The sequence below is a fragment of the Clytia hemisphaerica genome, unplaced genomic scaffold, assembly GCF_902728285.1.
Source record: "Clytia hemisphaerica strain Z4C2 unplaced genomic scaffold, Clytia hemisphaerica genome assembly, whole genome shotgun sequence".
Classification (NCBI taxonomy): domain Eukaryota; kingdom Metazoa; phylum Cnidaria; class Hydrozoa; order Leptothecata; family Clytiidae; genus Clytia; species Clytia hemisphaerica.
In genome coordinates, this window is record NW_027104055.1 from 296,599 (window position 1) to 307,248 (window position 10,650).

The 10,650-nt window shown below is 36.3% G+C and overlaps 1 protein-coding gene across 1 annotated transcript; it reads left to right on the top strand.

The window, feature by feature from the left end:
* Window positions 1-4,201: 4,201 nt before the first annotated feature.
* On the top strand, window positions 4,202-5,814 carry LOC136812175 (sericin-1-like). The gene is made up of 2 exons (XM_067068655.1): window positions 4,202-4,269; window positions 4,770-5,814. The coding sequence occupies exons 1-2, from the start codon at window positions 4,213-4,215 to the stop codon at window positions 5,373-5,375; spliced, it is 663 nt and encodes a 220-aa protein (XP_066924756.1). The 5' UTR covers window positions 4,202-4,212; the 3' UTR covers window positions 5,376-5,814.
* The last annotated feature ends 4,836 nt before the right edge of the window (window positions 5,815-10,650 follow it).

Below are 10,650 nucleotides of genomic sequence, written 5' to 3' on the forward strand. Positions count from 1 at the left end.
TTTATAGTTACTCTAAACATTTTAACACATTCAGATATTTTTATTTCTAACTCTATTTCGCATTCACCAACTCTTGTTTTGCTTAGCTAAGAACTGACAAGCATCAGCCAAAATTTAATATATTTATAAACAAAGCGTGCATCGGTGAAAAGATAATTCAGAGTATTTTGATTTTTGAGATACCTAAAGATTTTTGTTTCCATCAAAATTTTAAGGACACTAGGAATGGTTTTGACCTTTTTAGGTTTTAAGGCCTGACAACTCCGTTCCCTTCCATGCCAAGAAGTTCGACTCTTAGACCATGTTCAGACGTTACTGTTCCGTGAACGTCATAATTTGAAACGTCAAAAAATTTAAAACAGATCGAAACGGTTTCGCTCAACTATTTTCATCGGAACGGAACTGCTCCGTTTTCTTGCTCCGAAACGTTCCGATACCAATATGAACACACTCGATCCGCAACAAAAATCATACCGGAACGAAACGGAACAGTAACGTATGAACATGGTCTAAGTCTTTTTCACAAGCACCAACTCTTGTTTTGCTTAGCTAAGAACTGACAAGCCTCAGCCAAAATTTAATATATTTATAAACAAAGCGTGCATCGGTGAAAAGATAATTCAGAGTACTTTGATTTTTGAGATACCTAAAATATTTTTTGTTTCCATCGAGAATTTAAAGACTCTAGGAATGGTTTTGAATTTTGTAGGTTTTAATACCGTACAACTTCGTCCCCTTCCATGCCAAGTTCGACTCTTATATACCGATCTGTAAGTACCTTAAGAGTCACTTGCATGGTACTCCCAGCGTGTAGTCCCTGATCACACCGTCAAGTCATGAAACTTATAACCACATTATAAAGATTTATAAAGCCCAAAGGGGCTAGATGGCGTACTTTGGCTGAAAAGTGTGCCGTGATTAGGTAGGAAATCCTACCAAGGTCATGTGACATTACAATAGAATTTCAGCGCTTGACCAATCAGAATAGCAACAATATTTTTTCCGATATTCATTTTTTTTTGCCTGCCATGGCTTAAAGCACGACATCTGGCCCTTTGGCTAAAAATATTTTCAGAGATCACCTCATCACATCAAAATAATTCTCTTTGGAGAATTCAGACATATCATGCTATTTGTAATCTATAGATCATGCCTTTATTCCAAGAAAAGGTCCTATTACGCCATCACACAAACTGCTGGGGGCCTTAAAGAGTTTTCTAAACTACACTAAAGTCTAAGACCAACCACTATTTAATTCGCAAACAGTTTTTTATTTTCTGAAAGGAGTTTACAGTCGGTAGAGTTTGTTAGTTTCTTCGTTTCTCCGAAACTCTACAGCCGATTTTTCTCCGTATACCGCAATTACGGCTGTAAATTCTGCGTACCTTATCGGCCAAAGCTTAGTCGGCCCTAAGTGACTAAATTTTGGCTTGGTGGCTAAAATTAGGGACGACCAAAAATTTGGGCCGACTAAAATTTGGGCCGACTAAAAATTTAGAAATGGCCAAAACTTAATTATTAGTCGGCCCTTAGTGACTAAATTTCGACGAGGTGACTAAAATTAGGGGGCCGACTAGTAATTAAGGCCGACTAGAATTATGGCCGATTAAGTTTTGGTCGATAAGGTATATTATTTTCCTGCCTTTACTATCCCTGTGACGGACGATAAAATCGTCTAAGAGTTTTCAAGACCGTCGTCACAGTATGTATTTTGAAAAAACAACATGTGGATCTCGTGGTCATAAGCCTGGGTCAGGCTGAAATTTTAATGACTGTTACCTAAAGGGTACATAATTGTGTTTACGTGACCCTTTGGGTTTGAAAATTCATTTAATTATCACTTTCAGACCGGACAATTCAAGGTTATAAAACTGATTTAATGAGCAGAAAATTTTGTAACGAAAACTGAAAAGGGGTAATTGTTGTAATATCACATTCCCGCTCATAAGAATATATGGCGTGTTCTAAAATGATAGATTAGATTGGAATTTCACTGTTGTAAACATTATAGTCATTAAATTGCGGTTTTTAAATCCTCATAAAAGCCATGGTTTGCTTCTGTAGCGTTCTCATGCAAAATGGTATCGTTCAGTTTAATGCATTCTACATTTGTCTTTTCTAGAAAGAAAATTCGCACACTAAAGGCCGGTCTCCACTTTCGCGCGACATGAGCAAAAATTTTTTGACGTTTTTGTAAGGTTATTGGTCGGTTGAAAAATGAAACAATTCCATTGGTCGAAATTGACGTAACGGATGAAAAAAGTAGAACTTCTTCTGGAAAGTGTGCCGTGGTTAGGTAGGAAATCCTACCTAGGCCACGTGACACTACAATGGAATTTTAGCGCTTGACCAATCAGAAGCTTCGCGGGTTTTCGAAAACAACAACAACAATATTTTTTTCCGATATTCACTTTTTTCTTGCCTGGCTTGGTTTAAAAGCACGACATCTTCCACATCGACATCATCCCTTCGGGCTTTATAAATCTATGGTTAGAGAGGTTAATCCAATCCAGGGAGTAGATCATGAAAAGGTCTGATATTCACGAGCGAGTTCTTCAGGAGAATTTTCATTAAATTTTGCACAATAACTGGATGCAGATACATAATTGTACTAGTACAAAGTCAGGGTGGTCTTAATTAGGTTTCAATCCCAGGTTGTGTTTCTAATAACGATTTGAAAGCGTAAAAGGAGTGAAAATAGCCAATAAGTTACTCTAGCCATGGAGAGAGTCTCAAGGGCTAGAATGATAATAAGCGATTAATATTAAATTATTGAATTTTTATATACATAGCCGAATAAAGAAACATGATAAAACTATTTTTGTTGATGGTTTTCATCGTCAATTTGACTGTAAGTCATTTTCCATGTTTTTACATTTCAAATTTTCAAAAATAAATCTTTTGAACCTTATGACTATCTACTTTAAATTATCTTTCCAACGATATGTATATTGTCTTTTATATAATTATGGGCGTTGACGAAAAGTTTTAAAATTCTTTAAAAGTGTTTGGATTTTATTTATAAATTATCGTTTTTAAGCTTTAGTATAACTATCTCTAGGTTGGTATTGCAAAGCCTTCGTCGGAATCAACATCAAACAGTATTACAAATGGAACAGCGAAGCAACAAACTATAGTACCTACTCCAAAAGAACTTACTCCATCATCAGCAACACAACAACAACAAGATAGTCAAGGTGTCAATTATGCTAGCGCTAGTATAAATCTGAGAGCAAGATTAGCCAGTTGTAGGTGTCAACAGCTGGGTAGAGGACAAACTCCTTGGCTTTATAGACACAGGTGTAACTCACGTAATCAGTATGATTGTTGTCGATTGTGCAATCAAGGAAGTGGAGACAATAGATACTCATGTGTGGTGATTGGCCTTCGTGAAAGATTGTTTTATTACTTTTTCTTTGGACCAATTGATTATTACTGTAGACAAGACAGTGGTGCAGATGTTGCTACCAATATGAATTAAATACCATCCAAGTACACCTCTGTATCACAAACTCGGAAAAACTTTCACACTGGAGATATTGGCTGTAGAATCGCCTTGAGAAACCGGGAATATTGGTTGATGAGTCGATGAGTACCCTGCAATTTCAACCCTATTGTAAAAATTAGCTTAGCTTTCATCCCAACTTGGAAAGTAATTGTAATTTTAATTTAAATACCTCCAGATCTTCCTAAAAATATTTGCACTGGGCTAGTGAGACAGGGGTGGTACACAGTGCTGCTTCAATGGTTATCCATGTCGGGAGCTGGTATACAATGAAGTTTTTTTATTATATTCAATGTTTGTATTTATTTGTGTATTGTATTTATAACAGAATTTTTATTCTTTTTTCTCACTTTTTTCATCATTTCACCTAAATGTCTTGACTCTCTGTAAACGTAGAAGCTGCCATTTGCACAATCAGACTTTACATTATCAACCCACTGTCATTAATTCACCTTAGATACTGAACATAACTTAATACCTTAAAACTCTTCAAAATTTCGTTCAAAATTTGCTTTCCCAACAATTCTGACCTTTATATTTATTGGCTCGTTACGAGTCCCTTTTCTTAGAGATTCCAAAGTTATTCAATTCCTCAGATACTTGATTGCTCACTAAATCGAACAGTGATGTGACAATTTTCCTTGAAGATTGAGTTATGAAGATCCTATTGTTTTTCTTTAACGTTTAGGAAAAATAATAAAACAAATATGATATTAAGGAAAAAGAAGGAGATTTTGGCGATGTTTTTCATTGTCAATCTTGTGGTAAGAATTTTGTAGTAATTTTTATTCGAAGTTCATGTTGGTTTGAATTTCATAGGTAGAGTCGATAATTTATGTGGGCATCCTAGTGACTTTTAATCCATCATACAATACTTACTTAGATTGGTTTCATGGGCGGCTTGGTAATCTATAGATATCGAATAATTCAAACTTCAAAATTATATGAAATCACCAATGGGTGCACAATCAAACAATCAAACAATCAAACAAGGTTAAATTGTCAGTGTCATTCCACCACGTAACATTAGAGTTGGATATCTTCCACTGGTTGTTTAACACGTTGAGAAAGGTTGAAGATTCCTCTCTAGACCTTCCGGCTTTTAAATACAATAGTATGATACTGACATTTTATCTGCAAATTTAGATTTAGAAGCACAATCACATCCTTTGGAGATTTAATATAATGTTGAGATTTAAATTCTTTGAAAGATTGAATCTTAAATTCTCTTCATAAACTTTTTGTATAAACTTAATACTCATAGATTGGAAGAACTATGCCTATGCCTGCATCAAATTCACAGTCTAATGGCAGTGGAACAAATTCTGCGTCAAGTCAAAGTGAAAGAAATTCTGTGTCGAGTGAAAGTGGAACAAATTCTGCGTCAAATGGAGGTGGAACAAACTCTGCGTCGAATGAAAGTGGAACTAGTTCTGCATCAAACGGAAGTGGAACAAATTCTGCGACAAACGGTAGTGGAACAAATACTGCTTCTAATGGAGATGAAACAAATTCTGCGTCGAATGGAGGCGGAACAAATTCTGCGTCGGACGGAAGTGGAACAAATTCTGCGTCGAATTCTGCAACGTTAACAGAAGATACCACAGAGGTGGATACTTCATCATTGTTGGACAATTGTCAATGTGACACGCTTGGGAAAGGATTAACACCCTTTATATATACGCACTATTGTAAACTTCAAGTACCTACTGATTGTTGTCGATTATGCGACAAAGCAGGCGGAGATTATGAATATTCTTGTGTTGCTGTTAGCGATAATGATAAGTTCTTCTGGCAATCCTTTTTGGGTCCACTTGATTATTATTGCAGACAAGACAGCGGAGCTTTGGTGGTAAATATGAATAGTTAAGTGCATTCAAATTGTTGCATATGGGTGAAAACAAAGCAGTGTGGTCTAACTCACTAAAGTTATTTGTGCGTGTGCAGTCCCAGCTGACACACAATGCAATGTTGTTTCAAAACGTATATCTAGCATTCACAACATTCACATAACGTTAGATGGACATTGAAACAACGTCGTGTGCGTGTGCAGTGAACAATACTATCAGCGAATGAAACCATAGTGCTTGTTTTCAACTCTCACAATGATAAAACTTTATTGGATGAAAAGTGCATGATATATGATTTTCTGTGGTGACGAATGCTAAGTATATGTAACATGTACCATCAAAATGATAATGTAATTTTGGAAGAATACGTTCGATTCAGACTACTGGCCGTGCATATCGCGCAGAGAAAGTCATATTTGGGTAACATTTAATAAGATTTAAAGAAATGAATTGAATGAATTGATTACAAAAACTTTTCAAACGGGCAAAAGAGCAAAGTAGCACTCTTTCAAATATTCAAGCTTCTTGTCCAACCCAAAGTCTTCTCAATCACTTCAAATCTCACTTCAACCCTACCCAACGACAAAACAGGCCAATCGAACTATCGAATGATGATCTTCCCCACTATGTTACACAACTTCGACAAATCTCAGCTACAACAAACATCAAAAGTGAACCCCCTGATACTGACGAGATAAGTCAACAAATTACGAAACTTAAAGTCGATAGAGCTTTCAACGATATTGACCCTACTCTAATCAAACGGCTCGATCATCCAGTTATGCTTCAAGTGATACACAGAATGTCTTCAAATCTCTGGGAAAATTTTGACGTCCCGACTGCATGGGGGAATTCCCGTCTGCAAGCCATATGGAAAAAGAAAGGATCCAAAAAAGACCCCAAAAAGTATCGTGGGATAAGTATTGGCTCAACCGTTTGTAAACTCTTGATCAATTTAATTCTCGATCGACTTCGTCCTTGGTACGAGCTACAACTAAGCGACGAACACGAACAGAATGGTTTTCGGAAAGATAGGGGAACAACTGAAGGAATATACACAATTAAACGGATCCAACAGATTACTGATCGAAAAAAACAGCCCCTTTTTCTCCTTTTCGTCGACCTGACGGCAGCATTCGACCACATCCCTCGAGACTGGCTTTTCGAATCGATTCGTTTGCGATTCGATAACCGTCAATCACCCCCACTATTCGACATTCTTGAAAAACTTTATCAAAATACAAGTCTAACTTACGAAGATGCAAATAAAACGTTTCAAACCTCATCTGGTGTTCGACAAGGAGGACCAGAAAGTCCCTTCTTGTTCAATCTCTATATTGACTTTGTCATGAGACTCTTCAAAGAAAAATCAAATGATATCAACTTTTTCAAGCACAAATATCGCATCAACTTGAAAAGTCTCACCCGAACACAGCGGTACCAAATACGAAATAAAAACATCCAAACGTCTGGACAAGCGGAACTCTCATGGATTGGGTATGCGGATGATTTAGTACTTTTCTTTACTGACAAAGAAAGTCTTTTATCTGGTTCTGAACTTCTAAACCAAGTTTTCGAAAGTTTTGGGCTATTAGTTAACAAACTCAAAACAGAAACTATGGTTCTGAATCACCAAATTCTTGAACAACACTATCACAACACAATCATTTCACTCGACGAGACACCAATCAAAAACGTCACCAAATTCACATACCTTGGATCGATAATTAGTCATGACGAGCCTAATACCGGAAATGCAGAAGTCAATAATCGCATTCAAATGGCATCTGCTAAATTCAACGAAATGTCTAATCTCCTTCAAAATCAACGAATCAACCTTCGCACCCGAATCAACTTCCTCAATAGTTTTGTGAGAAGTCGGCTTACGTACGCGTGTCAAAACTGGAATCTAACAAAAAATCAATTTGAAAGATTGAATGTTAGTTATCGTTCTTTTCTTCGACGAATGATACGTAATGGTCGAAAGTTTGTAAATCCGACTGAAAACGATTATATCGTTTGATTATATCTAATCAACATCTGCACGAAATTTGTCAGACACGTGACTTAGAATTTTTTATAAGAGATCAACAAAAGAACTATATGTCACATGTTATTCGAATGAACGCGGAACGTTCAATCAAGCAGCTGGCTTTTAACGATGATAAATATACAAAGAGAGGAAGGCCTGTGAGAACTCTACTCGACCAGGTCTTAGATAACTTAGATATTTCTATTGATGAATTTTGCACTCTTGCCCTTAAGGGCAAGAATTAGAATTTGATGGAGAGATGTGTGACTGAGAAAACAGGGACTTATCCCAGGTTTCCTCTCCTTGCACATTTCTCCATCTCTGTTTAACCTAGGAATAGGGATACAGTAAATTTTATATATATATATATATTGATTAAGCAACACAGATTTGAATATAAGGCTACCGATGTTTTTATGGATTTCGATAAGAGTTTATTGGAGTATACAGAATAATATGATTCACCACTCAATATGGATATGAAGGTTTTTCTAGGAATCCATTTTTACTACAGATATACATGAAAAACGAAAATTTCGTACTACAAAGTAAAATTTACAGAGGCATGTCAAAAACGAGAAGAAGAGATTTTGGATATCCTTGGAGTATTATAATCTTTTTTTTATGTATTGTGACTTACAGATAATGAAGAAGACATAATGAAGACTTTGTTGCTCGGTCAATCCCCAAAATGACACACAATGTTGTGTTCTAGTTGAATCTTTACCCACTCATATATATTCAGATTTCTGCAAATATTTTCAGCCCGCCCTCTCAAAAAATTAACCTTCCTTATTATAAACGTATACATCAACCAGGAAAAAGGAACACGCCTTTTCTCGTCTCTAACTCGTCCGTCGTTAAAGAACTTGATTAACTGGCTTTTACGTGTTCGAATTTCGCTTCTTAAACGTCCTGAAGATTTCCTTAAACAGGATTCAACTTTTTTGTTTCTTCTTTTACAGGCGTTACTACTGTAAGATCCCGAAAAATAGGGAGGGTCCGAATAAAGGGGGGGGTTCGGGATTGTTTCAAAATCTAATAAACGGGGGGAGGGAAACTGAATAAAAGGGGGAGGTCCGAAGTCCTACCTTCGAAAACCCCAAAATAAGGTAAATATTAGCTAAAACCAGACTATTTTAGAGCAATTCAGCTTGTGAGAGCTGAAAATATTGTCAAAAATAAGAAAAGGGCGAGGCCATTGGGGGTGGAGTTCCGAAAATGTTTCAGAAAATAATAAGGGGGAGATGTTTATTCGGGACGAAGTAAGTCATATTTTTCTCATCTTCGTAATTAATGCAAGTTTTTACTCGTTTCAAACCATATATTCGTTTGGCACTATTTTTGAGTCTTTATTTTGCTGATGTTAGTATTTCATAACTTGCTAAATGTGCTTGCTAAGGCTTAAAACTTGCTAAGCTAGAAGGCATTTTTGAAGTCAAATCGCATCCCTTACAGTATAACAAAAATTATTCTAAACGCGAGCAGCCTACAATACAGAACTTAATTGCAGGGAAATCGTTAAAATAAACAACAGGGGTTTCATTGTCTAATGATAATTAGTCCTACACCTGCATTGCTATGTAATTTTAAAAGCAAAATTATATTTTTGATTCAGAGGACAGGAAAATCGTCTTCAAATGTCTGAATGATTAAATTAAAAAAGCAGCCGCCGACGAAAAATTCTACAATGAGTTTTCTTTTTTCGTATATAACCTTATTTTTCAAAAGCTTATAGAAACGCGTGTTAAAAGAAATAGTCTGGATCTATGCTGAATATTTTAGAAAAATAGATTGCCTCAGCAAAACAAGGTTTACAGAATAGAACCCTCCCTGCCCACCCAGAGCTGCAAAAAAGAAGTGAATTCTTGCCTCGATTTCTTATGCAATTTCATGTGATTAGGAATCCCTTTTCATTAGGACGTCTGTAAGTTACTCAAATTTCTCCACTTCTTCGTGTAGAACAAACTTTATGGGTATAACGGAATGAGCACAAACAATTACCGGGGGGGGGGGCACTAGGTTTGCGGACTGGCGTTATGTGCGGGCCAAAAATTGGCTTTTAAAATTGCACCCTTACAGTGCAGAAAAAATCAGTGAAAATCATACCCTTAGAGTGCATTTTCCCCCAAATTTTTATCCCTTTCGTGCAAAAAATGATCAAAATTCTAGTATTTTTGGTCAAAATTCTAGCATTTTTGGTCAAAATATCTAGATTTTTCAAGAATTTTTTGAAATTTCTACCCTTACAGTGCATTTTAAACATATTGGAAAAGGTACCCTTAGAACCCGCACATACCCGTCGGTCCTTTTGCACAGCTGCCCCCCCCCGGGAAACAAGTAGATTGCGTTCTGATTTGAGAATTCACATTCTACCAAGTATTAGATGTTTTGAATCTATTATAGTCTGACACAGTGTTTTGGTGACGATACTAACGGTTTAATTTAATGATAGAACTAGCTTTGTTTTCTCGATCATTTAACATTAGCGAAATCATGTTTTTACCTTTTTGAGGACAGCGGAATAACTGCAACAGTTTTTGATCCGAAGTAAAAATACCGATTTACCGTTTTCCTCAGTCAGTCATAAACTAATCATCTCAGTTGCAGGAAAAGCGCAATACCATATCCTCGCTATTATAAAGGGCATTGTATGGACGTTCTTTGAACGTCTTATGATCCAACAAAGACCTTTTCATCCTATCTTTATATCACGTATGATAATGACACACCCAAATGAATTTCCTAAAAAAGCATTTTTTGCATTATCCCAACCGAGGTATAAAATGTGGAACGGATAGATAAGTTGTTATGGATACTTGGTAAACAAACACAGTATGGTGAAAAAAAGAAAGTTAAAAATAAACGTTTCAAGATGAGCGGCCCGGTTTTTGGCACGTATGTGATATTCTACAATCTTACTAATGTGAATTCTAACGGCAAAGCAATCGTTTTAATCTCCATACCAGGTTTAATTCAAACTCGAACCCAGTCCTTTTGTTTGCTTTTTATGATTCTGAGAGCGCTCACGATTGTACCAACGTCCATTAGTAAAATCAAAAAAGTGGTGCACAAGTGGCTCTGGGTACGAGCTTGGGTTCAATTTACACTATCTACGTATGAAAGAATAATCCCTAGACACAGATCGTACATTCAGTGCATTAGAATACAGTTTTTCACATGGGTTAAATCTGAACTTGGTCTTCGTGTAACTAGGGCTCATAAAAATACTCAGATGACATTTTGAGTAATTTGCTTGATGA